Genomic DNA, 19,779 nt, shown 5'->3' with positions numbered 1-19,779 from the left:
AAATTTTGATGAATCTAAAAAAATTATAAAAACAAAAATTCAAAAAAATAAATTTAAATTAATAAATAAATATTTTATAATTTTTAAACAAGTTCATATGTATATTATTTATATTATATTTATATCAATGGTATTTTGATGATTATTTCTTGTTTCGTGAATTTTTATACGATACAATTTCACCACTAATGTCAATGTCAAATCCCTAGAAATGTAAAAATATCAATAAAAATATCGATATTTCGACAAAAATTTTATACTTTTAATTGACAAACTCTAATTAATTTCTTTAAGATTATTCATTTGGTGTTGAAATTCCAACACCCTTGGTTGTACCTTTGTTAAAATTAATTTAAATACAAGAAAAGATCAAAATTTTCTCTTGCCTCATGATTCATCACTTGGCTATGCTTCCTACCAAAATTATCAAATACAAATATCAAAGCTACAACTATTCCTTCTCCACCTTCTCTGTTGGGTAATGAGATACGTCAAATATTGCTCGGCTCTGCCTACAAAAAACCATGTCTCTAGATAGTAAATCCAGCGGTTGGAAAATAGACGACTAGGAACTTCCAAACACCTGCAGAAAAGGGAATGAAAGGCAAGACCTTGTCATAAAATGTATAAATAATAAGTCATGAGCAATAATCTAATCAGATTCAATGAACAAAGATTTATTGCAGATCGCCAACGTTATCATATAGTGAGTTTGAAATGATGCTTTTAGATAAAATACTTTTGAACAAAGAACTAAATATATAGTCTATGCGAGGAGTACTTGAAAAAATATCTTGGAAACATTAGTAGAAGTGTCTCTCTCTCAAAAAAAAAAAAGAAAAAAAAAAGTTAGAAGTGCTTTGGTCAAATAAGGGAAGTTGGGGACATTGGAGGTAGGAATGGTCTTGGGTATTGTCCAATATGAAATATGAAACTTTGGGAGAGATATAGCCCTCTTGAAAGCTAATTGGTGTCGTAATTTTTGTTGATATTGCAATATAGATCTATCAGTGGTGTTTTCCTGGAAGAATCTGTCAAGCCACCAATACAAAAGGTTTATTCCAGGAGGGAAGAAGGGTATTTCGCCCTAGACAATTGCTAAGGCAGGCAAGCGGTACTGTACAGATGGAAGGGAATGCTGTTATATGTTTTGGTTTAGAGTAGAGGTCGTTGTCTTGGTTTTTGTGTTAGATCTTGTAGGTTCTTTAGGGGAGAGAAGCCAGCCCTCTCGAATGTGCTGGGGACGATCTTGTTCCTTTGTTTCTTATTCTTGTGCTGTTTGGCTAGATTATATTTTGGACTGTTTCGGGTAATCATGAATTCTGAATATCAAGCATAGTAAGGACTATCCTTACCTAATCTCCTAAGGCACTATTTGCTAAAATTTTCAAAATCACACTTTTAACCATCCAAAGCTAAAATTATTTTTTACCGTTTTAAAAATCATACCGAACTCAACCTAAGGATAAACTCTGATAACTTCACTGAGTGAGGGTAAATCATGAGATGAAGTTTGGCGGTAAATGATACGTTATTACTTACCCCAGCCAGAACATTTGTAGACAGTCTCTGCTTGTTTTGTACTGTAGAATCTGCAACTGGTTGTGTTTGTGGGAAGCTGCGTATCAACTTTGGAAGTTTCTGGCTATCAGCAAGTGTAGATTTCATTTCTGAATCTTCTCGCAACTTCTGCTTCTGTAGGCCATATAAAAAAAAGGTAAAATTTGTATTTCCGAAACATGGACAACACATATACAAATACAACACTACAACGAACAAACTCAACCACAGTTAAATTTCCGAATCAAATCCCAATTTGATGAATCCCCAAAACGTCCAAATGCATACTGAGATAGTGAAGTGATGTATTCCAGTAAGGCTTTTTGATGTACCTTCTTTAGCCGTTCTTCAATGGAATTCAATGCACGTGATTTATCAACTTTCGCAAGATAGAAATCCCTTTCCCTCTTGGCAGCAGAAATTTCTAAAGCCAGTTTCTGCTCCCGAATGGCATGCTTGTAAGCTGCAAAATGTTCGATATCAGTAATAGTATTGTAATTTATAAGCAAAAATAGGCAGGACCAAGTTTTTGAGGTGTGTACCAGTTTCTTCAGTGAGATCATCCCACTTGAATTTACTCAAATATTTGATGTTCCAGAGATCATAGTAGAAAGATGACCTCTTCCTTCCTCCTAAACACATGCACAACAGGTAGAGAAACACAACTAATGAGCATAAGAAACTTCAGAATTCCTTAGAGTGGGACAAGATAATTGGTACACCACATAACCCGATGAAATTGATTATGGAGCACATAATGCATGCCACAGAGGAAAATTTTCCTTGTGCTGAATAAGGATTAAAACAACAAAAATACAAAAACACAAGGGGAAAAAAAGGAATACAAGAGCATACAAAAACCAAACACATAAAAAAGGGAGATCGGGACTCCAACTATGCAAAATAGTGCTTATAGAATAATTACAAAAGGTCTTGAAAATCAAAGTCTAGATAGAAACATCCTCACTAGGGTTCCTTTCCACCCCTCTAAACATCCTACTATTCCACTCTCCCCACATAACCCATAAGATCACACACACCCCAACAAGCCATAAAAAGTGACCCTTTTCCTTAAGAGACGGATGGAGGAGGAACTACCCAATCATATCATTAGTGTCCTCGTGCCACGCATGCAAAAAACCAAATGTTTGGATAAAATATTCCCAAATGAAACTTGCAAACTCACAATGCCAGAGAATATGACCCAAATCTTCGTCCGACTTCTAACAAAGAATACATCAAAATGAACCAACGGGTGAGGACGACTTCTTCACAAGCCGATCCATCGTATTAGCGTGGCCACATAAAACTTGCCAAGTAAAAAACCTCATTTTCCTAGAGATCTTAATCCTCCAAAACACTAAAAGGACTGACTCATCCAAGGAGAAGGGTCACTTTGACTACGGAAAAGCAACTTACAAGAGAATCCCACCAAAGTATTGGGACTCCAAACTCTCACATCCTTTCTCCCACACCTAAGGCGGTGGCCCTCGAGTAAAGAAAAAGAAAAGAGGCCACGTCCACTGCTTCCCTATTGGACAAAGAACAATGAAACCCAAAAGACCAGCTCAATGCAAATGACTTCCACCATCCCCAAAGGAGAGAGTAGAAATCATGTATTGAGCCCGGATGTCAGATACAAAACATGTATATTTAAATAAAAGTTTACCTATCTGTTCACCATTCAATATATTAGCCACCTTCTTGGCAACTCTTTTATCAGTAAATTCAACCCATCTGCATAGCACGTATACGGACAATACAGAATCAGTCATTTAAATCAAGTCATTTCACGAGCCAAGCACTGTTATTTTATTATGTTGTTATCATTATTATTATTTGTTACTTGAAGGGTGCAACACGAACTACTGAATTGAAAATAAAAAATAAAAAAGTTAGTCAGGATGTGAGTTTACCCTTCTGAGAAAAACTGTCCTCGAAACCCTCCGGAACGCTTTCGTTGAACTTGACTTGCAGCATCTGAACACGAAAGCATAAATTACCTTGAATAAAAAAACTAGAATAAAATCCATTCTAAACTAAATGACAGCAGCGGAACAAAAGACAAATATGCAATTAAAATTTTGAAGCAACAGGAAAACTAATAAAACAAATAAATATTATGCGTAATTATTCATTACCCTCGGGTGCAAGATAAATTCTTTGTATTTCCCCATACTGTGAGAGGATCTGACGAAGTTTCAAAGGATCCATGTGTGGAGGAACGCGGCTCAAGTAACAAATACCACGCATATCTGCATTTGTTGTTTCCTTTAAGAGCCGTTTCTTCCTCTTAATATTTCTTTGATCTGCTTTTCCATTGTTCGACTCTAGAATCTTCTCTCCAGAGTTTTCTCTGACTATGCTGCTAGACCTTTCATTCTCAGCATCTTCCAATGCAATTTTCCTCTTTTCAAAAAATTTCTCACTTCCACCATTAGAGAAAGTACTACCCTCTTTCATAAAAGTCTCTGCTCTATTTTCATATTCTCCTGCCTCATCCTTGACAGAGCTCTCCTCTACACATTGTTGAGGACTCTTCTTTCTCTTTTTCTTCTTTTTTACTTTGTCACTATCAAAGTTTATGTTGCTTTCCCCCAGCTGAACAGATCCTACTTCTTTCATTTCCATGATATCTGCATCTTCCATCAATAACTGCTTATTTTTGTTTTTTCTTCTTTTTGCTCTTTTCTTACTAGATTTGGGGCTGCAGTCAGTTGTTAAATCAACTTCAAAGCTCTCCTCCTTGGACATTTTACTACAAGATAAAATTTACAACTTCAAATGACAATCAATAATAACAAATAAAAAATGTGGCTAGTGTTTTTAAATACCCAAGGCGCACTAAGGCGCAATGGCCCTCTGGAGCCTAGTTGCAAGGCGCACAAAAAGGCATGGACTTTTTTTTTTGTGAGGCACACTGTATATAAAAATATTACATTACAAGGAGATAGCACAGCTGAAGTGGAAATATGGAGCCAAAAAAAAGACCCCAAACAAAAAGAATTTTGCATTTAGATTTGGTAAACTTGATTCTTTTCGTTAATAAAGAAGAAAAATCCTTAATCGCTACTATTTTTTAAAAATAATGAAAAAGCCCCAAGGCCCAAGATTTTGAGCATTGGGGCTTCACAAAAGGCGTGCGCCTGAGGTGATCGCTGTGAGCAGCAGCAGACTTGCAGCCTGAACCTAGGCACACGCCCAAGAGATATTTTTAAAACACTGAATGCTGCTAAAAGAAAAATAAGACACCAGAGCTCTATTGTTGTAAACATGAATTACGTACACAACACAAACAATATTCATTATATCACTTCTGAATTCTTAATCCAACAAATTCTCTAAGATGATCAGTAAAGAGTCAATTCTATGACCGAATTTGTTTAATGCGCATAAGCCTAGCAAAAGAGGAATAGATAGAGCCTTCGAAACCTAGAGAAAGAGATTCAATCCAATAATTTTGTGAAATCGCAAACTGAAAGCTGGATGTGATGGAACAATATTAAAAAAATATAGTAGCTAAAAAGCTACCTAAAAAATTGTCTACACCCACCCTAAACCACCTAAAACACCCATAAAAATGAGTTTAATATGAGTGTTACGAGTTTGAAACTTGTTGCGAGATAAAAAAACAATAGCTAAAAGACTGCCTAAAAATGTCCATACCACCATAAATCACCTATAAAAATGAGTTCCAATTGGGTATTTTGAGTTTGGAAGTGTTTGCGAGGTGGTGCAAGGTGTTGCGAGATAAAAAAAAAAAAAAAACAGTACGTGAAAAGCTAGCCAAAACACAACCACACCCATTCTAATTAACCTAAAATACGAACCTAATTGTGCCACATTGAGTTAAGAGCAGAGGCCAGCGAGATACTCGTAAGATCAAAAACATGTTTTTGCAACATAAACCCAATCAAAAATAGTTTTTGCAAGAAACAAACCAAAATAAACCTAACCAACGACAATTTTCGCAAGTGACATCAATGGAAAATAAACCCAACCAACAACAAATTTCACAAGTGATGTCAATAGAGAATAAACCCAACCAACACCTACAGATCAGAAAACTCAATAAACCCAACCAACCGTTTGAAGCTGCTGCCGCCGCTGAAGTCGCCGCCGTCGATGGTGCCGGGGCCGAAGGATTTTGACGAAAGAATCGCCGTCACGTGCGAACCAACCTTCACTCACCCAAATGTGTCGCCGATCCTCTGAAGCTGCTGCCGCCGCCGAAGGATTTTGCCGGAAGAATCGCCGTCGAAGGTGTTCTCGCGCGAGAGGAGTGGGTAGGGCTGCTCTTTTCAATAATTTTAGGGTTTTAGGCCTTTTTAACTAAAAGGGCAATTTGGAAATTTCATATCAAATTTGTCCTAAAAGTCTTCCATTTTTAAAAGTGATCCCAAAATTCTATAACAACCTCAAATGTCCGGTTGTTTCAAATATAATAAAATGAACAAAAATCTATTAGTGTCTAACATTTATATTATATTGGACTATATTTAAAAATATTTTCAACGTAAAACAATTCCTCTAAGTGTATCTTATTTTTGGTAATTTCTCTATTTTTCAAAAATTTAAGAAAACGCAAATATTTTTTTGTATGAATATTAAATATAAGAAATATAAATATTTTGGAAACTTTAGAAAAATAATAGTTGGAGAAAGATTTATGGAATTTTTTTGAATGGATGGCCTAAATTTCTAATGATATAATATTGTTTGTCCCAATTTTTTTTTAATAACATTCATTATCAGAGTGCACTAACAACACTGTGTTAATAATTCATATCACTTCTTACATCATTAATAAGGGTTTAGAACAATGGCACTGAGAAGGAGGAGAAACGTGACCGCGAGAGAGGGAAGAAGGAAGAGCTCCAATATGTGAGACCACTATTGTACATATAACCTAAATCAGTATGGATAATTAATATACTCTTGTACGTTCTAATAGTGACACATGCTTATACTTCATTATTTCTAAAATTTGACACAGACAACAATACAATCGCAAAATTAAGATCATATATAAAAAAGAAAAGAAAAACCAAAACATGTCCCAAGAAAAAAAGACAACGGAAAGAAAATATGATTTTCTTTCTAAGTAGTTACTCACAATTTCAATTGGAAAAATTACGATGGATGTCAAAACTAATTAGGGGAATTATAAATATAGTTTGAGTTTTTAGATTTGGCAGGAATAGCAAATAATTCAATTTTCATTTTATTTTTTTTCGTATTCCTATTTTACCCTCAAACTTTTTTCCTCTCACGACTCTCTTTACATGCAGGCCCCTTCCCAGCCGTTTCCTCACTCTCAAGTTCCAGTCTCCAAGCCATCAAGCCAACCCAGTCGTCGCTCGTCTGTCGTTCCTCACGCACTTCCTACCGTCGCTCGTCCGTCGATTGCCAACCACGTCGCTCACCGGTGACCGATTGCCGTTGTTGGTAAGCTCTTTTTGTGAAGCTCTCTCTCTCCTTTCTCTTTCTAAACTTTTTTTCAGTTTCTGTTCTAGTTTCAGTTATTGCTTCTGACCACCGTCATTGTCGTTCGTCTTCCATCGATGTATTCCTTCCTATTTCCTTAGTTTTCCTCTTATTTCAGTTTCTTTTTTCAATTTCTATTTCTGTTACAGCTTTAGCCCTAACAAGTTCTTCATATTTTTCTTCTTTAATTTGATTTTGATTTTAAGAAATTAAAAATAGGTTGTAGAAGCCAAATCATATAAGCTCTTCTTCTACCTGTTTTCTTTTTCAATTGGAGTTAGGATCGAAGAAGAGAGCTCGTTGAATTAATTGCTGGAATCGAGAAACATCTTTAGTGGATTTTGAATGCAAGTTTAAGAAGTCATTCTTTTAAAAACCTGGTGATGAGAAAATACAATAGACCATCAAAATTCAACAATTTGCAAAGAAGATTATGAACAATTTTTTCCAAGTTTATTATTAAACTTGCAGAGAAGAAATTATTAAGAAATTTTCAACTTCTATAGATTTGTTCCCGTCCTTTATCTAGGACCAATGACTATTAAAAATTGATGTAACATTGATAAATCAGGTTGTGAGTTAATAGAAATTGAAGTTGAAATTGTACTTAGCTTAGTAGTTTGTGATTTTTATCTGCTACGTAATTTCTATTTGATTACCATAGGAGAAATTGGAGAAAGAGAGCTATAGATAAACGACTCTAGGGATTAACATATTTCTATTTCATACTTGGATTTACCTTTTCATTAATTACTATCATATTGATATTTGATTTCTATTTGATTGTCATGTGATTGATATTTGATTACTATCTGATTGTCATGTGATTTTCATTAGATATTAAGTACTTTATAATTTCTATTTGATTTGTCTTGTGATTGTTATGGTCGGTAAAATTTGTAGTTTTGTACCTTTTAATTTCATAGTTGGTATTATGATCTTCCCTCATAAACTACTTAGTATCAATATGATCGGTGTTAAGTAATACTTAGTAACTGATTACTAATAATACATCCAATATGTTATACAAGGTGTGGAAATTAAAATGGAAATTAGAAGCGCGAGTGGATAATTTAAGCATAGAGAATCAAATATGGCTATATGATTGATATTTGATTTTTGTCTATTTATGTTTGATGGTCATATGATTGTGATTTTCATTAGATATTAAGTACTTTGTGATTTCTATTTGATTAACACGTGATTTTTATTAGTACATTATCATTAAAAATATATATATGTGTTAACATGAAAATCTAATTTAAAGCATACAACAACATTGTTCAATATGTTATCAATCAAAACTATATAATCTAACATCAAAATCTACAAATTTCCAAAAAGAAAAGCATCTCATTTCAGTTATGAAATCTTCAATTCAAAACTAGATGTTTTAATAATATTATATATCTTTCGTGTCATTTTTTGAGATTTGTGTTCTTTTGTCATTTCAAACCCGTAGCTTTAGGTGTGGGTTTAAATTTTTTTTTTTTTTTTTTTTTTTTTCCGTTTTTCATTCTCCACTTCAGGCTTTTATTCTCAACAACCTAAGAAATAAAGAATGAATTAGAAATAAGTATAAAGTAGTAATCAAATAGCAATCAGATTATAATCATATGGTAATCAAATAGCAATCAAATGACAATATTAGAAACTAAATTAGAAGCTATGATTTATGGGACAAAAAATTAAGATAATTAGGTGTCAATCAAATAATAATATAAGAAACGGCTAAATATGAGAAAAAAAAGAAAGAAAGAAAGAAAGAAAGAAGGTAATTGGATGACAATTAATGAAATATTCACAAACAACAACCACTACATAATCAGAATTAGTTATCTGCTATCCTTCAAGACCATCAATAAAATTGCACCATTTCATAATTGCAAACTTTCAAACTCAAATCAGATTTCAACAAGATCACTAAGCACTAAAATAAATTCTTATACACATTTTAGAAAAAATAAATAAATAAAACAATAGAATAAGTTTTCATCTCAAATGCCAAATGAGAATTTGATAACAATCTAGAACATAAAGGTTGTTATACTTATACAAAACTATTACTCCACTTCGTTATCCACTGTAACTATGTGATATAAAATAGAGGTAATCAAATGAAAAATAGAATATAATCAAATAACAGTCAATAGAAGGTAATAGTAAATTGCATTTTTCAACAAAAAAAAAAATTAAACAATGGGAAAAAATGAAAAAAAAATGAAGGACGCATTAGAAAAATGGAGTGAGATGAAAAGGGAAGAAGAGGAAAATGATTTATGCAAAAAATCTCATTTTATTCTTCTCCCCCAATTAAAGCAAAAACAACAATTCTAATGTATATGCGTCGAGATAAGTATTTCAAAAGTTGGGATTTCATTGGGTGGATCGAAATCAGAAGAGGAAGAAATCAAAGGAGGAAGAGGAAGAAATTTCACAAAATGGGTGGGAGAAGTGAAGAGATTGTCACATAATTGAAGAAGTGAGGAGAAATAAAATCCAAAGTTATGCACAAACTAACTCAAATGTGTAGGAGTATTTTCGACTTTTTCTTTTTAGTCTATTAGAGAATTTGGGTTGGACTCAAAGATTTTACTATTTTTGCAAAATCAACAAACATGGTCTACAAGCGTAATTTTTTTTTTTTAAAAAAAAAACTAACGAGAGAAATGACAAAACTTAAAGATTCATTTGAAAAAATAGCAAAAAAGTTTCAAAATTTTAAATATAACAAATCGAATTTTATAAATAGAAAATACTAATTAATAAAAGACGAACATACCCATAAACTTAAAATACTAATTAATAAAATACGAAATATTTTAATTAATAAAATACGAAAATATTTATGAAACTCAAAATCGAACTAATCTCAAAATATAAGAACAATAATTAAAAAAAAAATGGTTTACCATAAAGCATATTTGATTTAGTTAACAAAAGATTTGAGAATAGGAAAATAATTTTAAAAAACATATTTAGTTCAGCAAATTTAATTTACCTTCCTACCGAATCTACCAAATAAAAAAAAAAATCCATTTTACAATTGAACTCATAGCAAATTCACAAAAAGAAATGCATTGTAATTAAGCATATTTGATTTCCTTTTTCCAAAATCTACCAAATCCACAAAAGTAAATACATTGTGATTAAATAGATTTGATTTCCCTTCACACAAAATCTACCAAATGTAAGAACATCATAATTAAACAAATTTATCCCAATTTAATTTATTTTCGTTATGAATCTATCAAATAAGAAAATACATTGTAAGCTTAAAGAAAAGAACGAAAAAAACTTTACTGAAAAATGTCTAACCTGATAAAAAAAGAACTAATAAGAAAAGAACGAGGTATTTAAGGAGTCACCTTGCGATACGGATAATCCTCAATTTTGTTAATTCAAGATAGTAAAACAAAGATTATGAGATAACTTGAATAAAAAACTCTTTTAATGGGGATGTTCTTTGATTATGTTGGAATAAATGGTAGTGCTCATTTGTATAGAGTTGTATGTTTCATAAACCAACATGTGTTTTCCTAATTAATCAACTTGAAGAAGAGATAGATATGACTATTCAAATGACCATGAATAGTCTATAAATATGTTTGTTCTCCAAATTGTATTTAAGAACTTTTCATAACCATTACTTCCCATAAAAACATTTCTCCCTTGTTGTAAATTGGTTTGAGTTTGGTTTATTTCCACAAAGTATAGTTCGTTGGATCTTATGGACGAAGTGTTGTTTTCATAAAAAAAAATTAATCTGTTCTATCATGATAGACAAATACTCAAGAAACTCAAGCACCAGAGTGAATAAAATTATCTTAAGGATACGTGAAGTCGTTGGACTCAGATTCTCTTTGGTATACCAGGTTCTATATATTTTTTTTAAAAAAATTGGTGATATTATTTTTCCTCCTTTTTTTCTTTTAAATGACTACTTTTGCATTTAATGTCGTTTAGAAAGGAGGAAAAATCATTCATACCTCTCTGTTATTCCATAATCCTTTTAAGCAACAAATTACAATTCTGCTGACATGATTGGAATGTGGAAAGAAATAGCGATTAAACAGACTAAAAAGAATAAGAAAAATGGTTCCTCTTCGTGCGGAGTTTGTTAAGGTGGAGAAGTTTTAAAAAGAAAAATTGCGTCAAATACATTTTAAGATACCAAAGTCATCACTTCAACTTTTTTGTAATGGTAGGTGTGACAATCACATAACAATCAGATAGCAATCACATAATGATCACCTAGAAATTAGATAACAATCAAATTGCAAAAAAAGCAAAACCTAGGGACACTGTCCAATTTTCAATTTATTTTTTTTTTATTAAAGTTGTAATTACCCCTTTTAAAAACCAGCTTTCATGAAAGTTGAGAGTTTTCAAGGTATAACAATTGGTAGGAATGGTGCCACAATCCTTATAGAATATTATGGATCTAAACTCTTTCCTCAAACTTTGCCTCCATCTTCCCGCGCACGCGCACACGCACACACTTGCAAAGTTGTACCGTTGGTTTGTTAAAAATGTTATTGTTCCTAATTTTTGCTATATATCCAAACGAATCCCAATGTTATATTATCCAACTTTTCTTTAGAAAACCCTTAGACATCTTTGCAAGAAAAAAAAAAAGAAAAAAAAAAAGAGAAACAAACCACATAATTATTGATAGTACAAATTTTATATCAATTGAGTTAGGCCATTTTTTATAAACTCCATTTTTTTTTCTTAAAATAAAAAGAAAAGTAGAAAGCAAAATAATCATCAATGCTAAATTGCTAATGCATCCACAAATGTAATATTTGATACATTTTTGTTTTATAAGTTTCATGATTGAAGATTTTGGAAATTCACCATTTTAGTTTTGGTGGTCTAACTTTTTAATGGCTAACAATAGTAGAAAATAGTTGGATTGTATGTTAATTGACTTTTAGCATTACTTGATTTTTTCCGTTCAACAAATATAAGAGTTTGATCCAACCATCAACCTTTAGAACATAATTTAGTGTCTTTTACTCTACCCAATTATATTATGATTGACACTTGATAATATAAACCATAAACGCAACCTTTTTAGTTCAATAATATGAGGTGAAAGATTTAAACTTATGGACTTTTGGTTAAGAATACATACTTTATACTAGTAAAATTATGCTCATGTTAGCCAAATAATACGCTAGATCAGAAATTCAAACTTCTAACATTTTAGTCAAGAGTATATAGTTTACATCAGTTGAATTATGCTCGTGTTAGAAAAATAATATGCAGGGTGAAATATTCGAACTTTTGACCTTTTGGTAAAAAATACATACTCTATATCAGTTGAGCTATGCTCATATTAGTCAGTAAATAATAATTTGACATATATATTTGCGAATATAGTACACCGTACATGGGTCGAAAGTACATACATGCATGCTTTGTGTGTAAGCTAGTGGACATTCATTTTACATAAGCTTAGAACATATGGTAATTTAATTCACAATAAAGTTCCCTTAATTAATCAGTCCTTGGACATATCTTACAACACAAATATTGTTCACTTTAGGAGCTGCAAGGGCTCAATCTCAAGGACCAAGTCTCTTTTAAATTTAACATATGGGTAAGCTAGTGGACATTCATCTTCTCTTGTCTTCCACCTAAAAACTCACAAATATTAAAACCATGCATATTCTATTAATTGAAATCTATTTTCTAAGAGCATTATTTCTTCTTTCTTTCTTTTTTTTTTTCTCTTCCAAATAAATAAATAAATAATAATTTTGGATGTAGAACTAACCTATAGTTAAGGACAAAATGATGGAGGAAAAAAGCAATCTCTAGTTTGGCAAGCTCAATCCCTGGACAAAGTCTTGGCCCTCCACCAAATGGTGTCACTTTTTTGCTCATGTCTTTATCATCCTAATGTCAAATACAGCACATACAATGACACATTTGATTAGAAAGAAAGGGTATTGTTCAAGAGAATTTGAATTAATAAAAATGTTTAAAATATCATTTTGACTTTCAAAAGTTTGACTCGATTGTAGTCATCACTAAGAGTGAAGTTTTGATTGGAGAACCCAATCAAAACAAAAACTAAAACGTGCTTATATATATATATATATATATATATACTCTTAAAAATAAACTCTAACTATAGGTCCTTTTTAGTATTTTAATTATTATGATTCATGCATATTTGTTATTTGAGGAAAGATCAATTATTATGGTGCATATGTTTGTTATTTAGAACAATATCAAGAAAAAAAAAAAACAAAAAAGGTTTGATTTCAATCTAAAAAGAAATAGACCAGATTCTAATTTAAAAATAATAAAGAGAACTAGTTCAAAACCAAAGCGAAAAAAAATATTAAAAAAATGCAAAAAATCAAGAACTAAATAGATAATAAACTGAGCCGAATAAAAATGAATCAATTGATTTTTTCTTTATTAGACATCTATTTGGATCTCTTCCTTATAAAACGAATAGACTTGTTTTGGTATTTTGTTGGCTCCAAAACTGACCAAGCCCGACTTTCACCCCTACTCACCACCCTGATACTTTTAAATCCCCAAATTTAATGTTGTACTTTTAATTAATTTTAAAATTAACTATTTGATGGAGGGGCATTAATTGAGACTTTTTTTTTTGAAAAATTAACCAATTGTAGGTACTTCAAGCACTTCAACTAAATTAGAACATTTGAAAGTATATGAACAAAAACACATAAAGTTCTAAACTACAAGGTCTAAAATGCTATTTTAAGCCATAAAAACTTATGGCGTGCAAAAAAAGTATATATATATATATATATATATGAGTTATTTTTAAATATAGAAAAATAAACTAAAATATTTATAAGATATAACAAAATTTTAAAACTATTAAGGATAGACGTTGATAGACACTGATAGACTTGTATCTATGTTTATCAATGTCATTGATAGACACGAATAGTTTACTGGTGTCTATCATTAATAATTCTAAAATTTTGCTATATCGTGTAAATATTTTCAACAGTTTTACTATTTAAAATAATTTTTCTATATATAATTTAAAATGAAAGGTAAGATTGGAGGTAAATTTATACATACAGTCCATCTCCAAGGGTTAAAATGTTGAGGATTTGGATGAATGGTTGGATCAAGATGAATTGCTGAGAAAACTGGATGAACTTTCCATCCACATGGTATGACAATATCTGCCCCACAAATCAAATCCAAATCAAAGCTATCATTTTTTTTTTTTAAATTTCTAGAGATTATTAGTGATAGAAAAAGGGAACTTAAATTAGGTTATGAACCTTTGAATTTGACATCTGTAAGAGCTTCCCTATGTAAAAACTTCACCACATTCCCACATCTCATGGCTTCAAATATCACCTATTTAAAATATAATAGATATCAATAGATGATGATGTAAATAACCTAATGGAAGAGTCCAAAAACTATTGGGTTGTTTAAGGTTTATTAATGGAGGTTCATTTATTCATTCTTAGAATTAACACAAAGATAATCTAATTCTGACTTCTTGATCGAGAGTATATGTATATATTTTGTGACAGTTGAATTATACTCATGTTACTAAGAATTTATTGATGGATTGGTTTAAAAGAAATATAAACAAATAGATTTTGAGCATGAGATAATATTTTGAACTGTTTTTAAATATAGAAAAATAAATCAAAATATTTACAAAATATAGCAAAATGTTAGAACTATCAATGATAGACAATGATAGACTTCTATCAATGTCTATAAATGATATTGATAGACACTGATAGAAGTCTATCAGTGTGGATTAGCGTCTATCATTGATAACTCTAAAATTTTGTTATATCTTGTAAATATTTTCAACAGTTTTATCATTTGAAATAATTTTCCTAATATTTATATATTGGAACTTATAAGTTATTATCTAAAAATAACAAGTTTTGTTATCGTGAATATAGTTCAATTGGGTTAAAATACGTGCTCCCAACTATGAAGTTGGAGACTATAAATTTGAATTCCCAACTCTACATGTTATCGAACTTTTAAAAAAATGAAATGAAGAACTGAATTTATTATTTTTAAGATTTTGAAATAATTTATAAAAATATTTTTCCAAAAATCTGCAAATTGTCCTGTGCAAAAATTCTTGAAAAAGTTTCACAAAGAGAAAAAATGCCAAACTATTTACAGAAATAGACTTCTATATCAACCTCTATCAACGATAGACTCGTATCATTTCTATCACTGATGATGTCAATGATAAACTTCTGTCAGTTTCTATCACTAATAGACACTTATAAACTTCTATCAGCTTCTATCAATGATAAACTTCTATCAGTCTCTATCATTGATAGACAAGTGTAGATTTCTATCAACATCTACTTGTGATCGATGTCTATCATAACTATAATTAAATTTTGATATTTGTGTAAATATTTTTCCGTTATTTTTCTATTTTTGAAAATCCTCCCAAATTCTTTTAAATTTTTGTAGTTTTTTAATTTGTTTGTTAGCAATGTTTTTCCTTTTTTATGATCCATACGTTAAAAAATATTTTTCAAAATTCAAGCTCAAATTTTAAAGCTAAAAACAAGATTATTTCAAAGAGTTCCAAATATAGTCTTGTTTTTTACATTGCATGTGAACTCCATTTGCTTATAATCTTCCAAATTGAGACATTCTCCATTCCTTTTTCCAAATCTTATTGCTTGATGTTCTTCCTGCAACAATTTCGAATAAAGTACAACATTCACATTAATTCTGGTAAATATCACATTCAACTCACAAAACTACGTCAAAAACGTTTTAATAAATAGTGTCAATCTATGACGTTTCAATAAATAGAGAAATAATGTCAACCTAGTTGAGATATTCTAGTGTACATATCGTATCTTTCTCTAGAAAAAATAAATAGAGAAATAATGTCAACCTAGTTGAGATATTCTAGTGTACATATCGTATCTTTCTCTAGAAAAAATAAATAGAGAAGTAATACACCACATGTTACAATACTAAAGGAAGATAAATTAAAAAAACAAAAAAAAAAGAGAGAGAGAGAGGGAGAAATTGGGAGAAACATTAACCACGATTAATAAGCACACATATACATTAAAAAATACCACTAATTACCAATTGAATTTAACATTTCTCTAAAAAAAAAAAAGTAACATTAATTATTATTCACGTGTTAACTAGTTTGGAGGGTTACGAAAGCGAGCATAGTTTAACTGGCATATAAATGTATTAGGTAATCATAAAGTTTGTGGTTTGAATCACTCTACCGCTAATTGCACTTAAAAAAAAAACTAGTTTGGAGTATTATTTTTGACATACCTTTAGTTTTGCAAGAACATTAGGAGGTGAATGTGAGAGAAAATAGATAATCAATCCCATAAGGGTAGCTGTTGTCTCATAACCTCCAAGCAATATGTCCAATACAACACTCACAATTTCTTCATCACTAAGCTTCCAATTTGACATTATCACTTGTAGAAAATCCTCATCATTCCCTTCCAATAATCCCCTCCTTCTCCTCTCTCTCATCATCTCTTTCACAATGTAAGAAAGTCTCTCTCTAGCCTGAATTAACACCATACAAATCCATTCATAATTTAATTTAACTATATAATATTATACTATTACATGTATGAAACAAAAATTAAAGGAAAAATTACCTTTTTAGTCCCTAAATTTTAAAGAATACGTGTGTTTGGTTTTTGAATTTTAAAAATGTGTCTTTTTAGTCCTCATGTTTATAAGAATAGATCCCTTTGGTCCCTGAATTTTCAAAATTTACCTTTTTAGTCCTTAGAAATAAGTTTTAAAGGTCCTTGAAATATTATTTTATTTCTTTTAAATAATTATATGATATTTAAAATTAAAAATAGTTTTAGAGAGGATATGATTTTTAAAAATTATTCCTCTATTTTAAAATATCATATAATTATTTAAAATAATAGTATAAAATTATTTTAAGGACTTTTTAAACCTATTTTTAAAAACTCAAAGACTAAAAAGATACATTTTAAAAACTCAATGACCAAATGAGTTTATTTTTATGAGTCTGATGACTAAAAAGTAGGGGTGTTCATAGGTTGGGTTGAGTTGAAAAACTTTTTAGACCCAACCTAGACCCAACCTAATTGTTCGGGTTGTAAATTTCTTCTACCCAAATAACCCTTATTAAAAAATGAATCTAACCCAACCTGGGTTGGTTTGGGTAAGTCGGGTCATTTATTTAAAATTTTGTTTTGAAAAGAAGCATAACATAAATATGTAAAAATCTAATTTAATTATTTTCATATATTGTATTAAGATTAACCACTCAATTCTGAAGTGCAAAAAAAACTATTTTAAGAATTGTTAAAGAATAAATTATTAAAAAAATATTGAAATTAAATAAAATTTAAATCAATATATGTATAAATAATTGTGTTAGAAGTAATACAAAAATATATTTTAAAGCTAATAATAAATTCGGGTTGGTTTGGATTATATTAGGTGAACCCATGAACCAACCGAACACATAAAATTTTAATTTATTTGAACTTAACCAAATCCAAATGAGTTGATAACCCAACATAAACCGTACGGATTGAGTTGGGTTGATCGGTTTTTTCAGGTCATCGAATTTTTTGAACACCCCTATTAAAAATGTATAATTTTAAAATTTAGGAACAAAACACATATTTTTCAAAATTTGAGGATTAAAAGAGTAATAATCATAAAATTAAAAAGAAAGAGAAACGACCTTGACAGCCTTGGAGTAGGGAGTTCCCGGGAGTTTTAAAGGCAAAGAAACAAAGCCTTTCATATACGTTTCAAACTCTTTCAATATCTTTGACCCTATCGACTCCTTTGCTTCGATGCCAAATAGTTCCTTCACCATGACGCTTAAAGCAAACTACAAAATATTGTCATATGTGGTCATTTTAATTTTTTTTTAATTATTTTTTATTTTAATTTCAACGCATATTCCAAATATAGTTAAATAAAATATTTCCATGCGTTAATTTTATTTTATTTTTTAAATTATTTTTATTCTAATTTCTTTTTTGTATGGTGAAGTGAGGAGCATATGAGTTAAGTATAACTTAGACTATATCTAATCATTGCTCATTTAATTATATCGTAATATGTCAACACCAACCCCTCAAATAACTTTTCCATGTTTCATCACTTAACTAAAAAATAAAAATAAAATAAATAAAAAGATATAAAAGTATATTATCTTTTTAATTATATGCAAATTGATGATTATATAGTAATACTAAAAGAAAAACGTAATGATTAGATGCAGGCAACATCTATGTTCATGCATCACTCTTTATAGATAGTAAAAAAGAAATAAAAACACTTCTTTAAAAAATTGAATTTGTCACATGACAATTTGTTTTTAGACATTTGAGTGGAGATGAATGCAGTTCGAGATGCAGTCAAATATTTTTTTGTGTGTATATATATATATAGTTGGTAAATTTTGAAAGATCTGTACCAGTTTCACTTGTTTGCAGAAAAGGAGCTGGGTTTGGGATCTCCAAGAGTCCATTAAAGAGATAGAGAGACTGTGGAGGGAGTGAAGGAAAGTGGGTCTGGATTTGCACCAGCTGGTGAAGCTAACGACGACGTTTCTGAGCTTCCGGTGGGTGTGGCCGGCGGCGATAATCAAAGAATTGCTTCCAAGAATGCCATGCATGGCCTTGGGATAACTTACTTTGAAAAGCTTATCGTCGTTCTGAAGAATGAAGATGTTAAGCTCTCGATCACATGACACTATCGCCGGCCAACCAAATAGATGAGATTTGAAAACCTTCCCATACCTGCAAACCTGACTCAACTTTTAAAAGTTTCATTTTAACATCTTTAAAGTTTAATTTTTTCTCGGAAACAACCTTCGAAAACTTCTGTCGTTAAATTTATGGATGAAAAAATTACCGTCCGTTTATTTATTGCATAAGTGAATAAATCTAAACACATACGGAAAGAAAATTTGAAGATTAGGATGAGCAAAAAAATCCGACTCATGGGGTTGAGAAGAGGAATTAAGATATATCAATAGGTGTGAGGTTCATAGAAAACGTCACATGTCTTTATTTTTTCTATGATGTGTTTAAATAGATACAAATTTTTAGACCTGTTTAAGGGTATATTTGAAACTAACTATTAACATGAAGATTTGAACTAGTGAGCTTATTAAAATTTTTGGGGTAATAGAAATATTATGGCTAGATTTGTGGTGAAAGTTTTACCTGGAGCAATGGTGTTGAAGGAAGGTTCCAATTGAGTTAGAATGGTGAGGCTTGAGGAAGCTGAGAGTTTCTCCAACAAAGGGGAAACCCATGCAACCAGGAGGCAAATTAGGGTTTGGTGTTGAAGTAGTAATCACAAAGAGTTTAAGAAGAGAGTGGGAGATGATTAATATTGCAAAGCTCAAAGCTAATACAATAATAATCATAGGGCTAAAACTTCCACTAATAACTTCCATGGCTTTTTACTGTGGTTTAATTTTCTCCCCTTTGTTTCCCTCTTGTTTCCCTCCTTTATATAGAAAAGGAAAATCCCTCCTTTTGTCTTTGAGCTTATGTTCTTTTTCTAACTTTATGTATATTGCTATTATTACTTCTCCTAATAATGTTACAAAAACAAAAAATTGAAGTCTTGTTTGAATTCTACTTTTAAATCTACCATTATTCAAAAAAATCAAGTCCATTTTAAAAATTAAAAAAATTACAGCCATTCGATAATCATTTG

At 30.7% G+C, this 19,779-nt stretch overlaps 2 protein-coding genes and 1 long non-coding RNA gene across 3 annotated transcripts; 1 reads left to right on the top strand and 2 right to left on the bottom strand.

The window, feature by feature from the left end:
• Positions 1 to 240: 240 nt before the first annotated feature.
• LOC120080530 (pre-rRNA-processing protein esf2) lies at positions 241 to 5,943 on the bottom strand. Its single transcript, XM_039035214.2, has 8 exons — positions 5,647 to 5,943; positions 3,702 to 4,318; positions 3,477 to 3,540; positions 3,230 to 3,297; positions 2,103 to 2,192; positions 1,893 to 2,023; positions 1,543 to 1,695; positions 241 to 583 (listed from the first exon to the last, which is right to left on the bottom strand). Exons 2-8 carry the CDS (start codon positions 4,312 to 4,314, stop codon positions 566 to 568), a joined length of 1,137 nt encoding a protein of 378 aa, XP_038891142.1. The 5' UTR covers positions 4,315 to 4,318; positions 5,647 to 5,943; the 3' UTR covers positions 241 to 565.
• An 888-nt stretch (positions 5,944 to 6,831) lies between these two features.
• Positions 6,832 to 7,657, top strand: LOC120079554 (uncharacterized). Its single transcript, XR_005482260.2, has 2 exons — positions 6,832 to 7,008; positions 7,329 to 7,657. It is a non-coding gene; the product is annotated as an uncharacterized LOC120079554 (long non-coding RNA).
• Positions 7,658 to 12,391: 4,734 nt separating this feature from the next.
• On the bottom strand, positions 12,392 to 19,554 carry LOC120079590 (cytochrome P450 724B1). The gene is made up of 9 exons (XM_039033819.2): positions 19,278 to 19,554; positions 18,524 to 18,848; positions 17,780 to 17,932; positions 16,363 to 16,608; positions 15,663 to 15,749; positions 14,340 to 14,418; positions 14,131 to 14,237; positions 12,833 to 12,954; positions 12,392 to 12,692 (listed from the first exon to the last, which is right to left on the bottom strand). Exons 1-9 carry the CDS (start codon positions 19,511 to 19,513, stop codon positions 12,593 to 12,595), a joined length of 1,455 nt encoding a protein of 484 aa, XP_038889747.1. The 5' UTR covers positions 19,514 to 19,554; the 3' UTR covers positions 12,392 to 12,592.
• Between the last annotated feature and the right edge of the window lie 225 nt (positions 19,555 to 19,779).

This window comes from Benincasa hispida, unplaced genomic scaffold, assembly GCF_027475165.1.
Source record: "Benincasa hispida cultivar pf3 unplaced genomic scaffold, pf3_genome.v1.1 HicScf656, whole genome shotgun sequence".
Classification (NCBI taxonomy): Eukaryota; Viridiplantae; Streptophyta; class Magnoliopsida; order Cucurbitales; family Cucurbitaceae; genus Benincasa; species Benincasa hispida.
The sequence above is the reverse complement of the archived record's forward strand: the minus strand, read 5'-3'. Positions and strand labels throughout refer to the sequence as shown.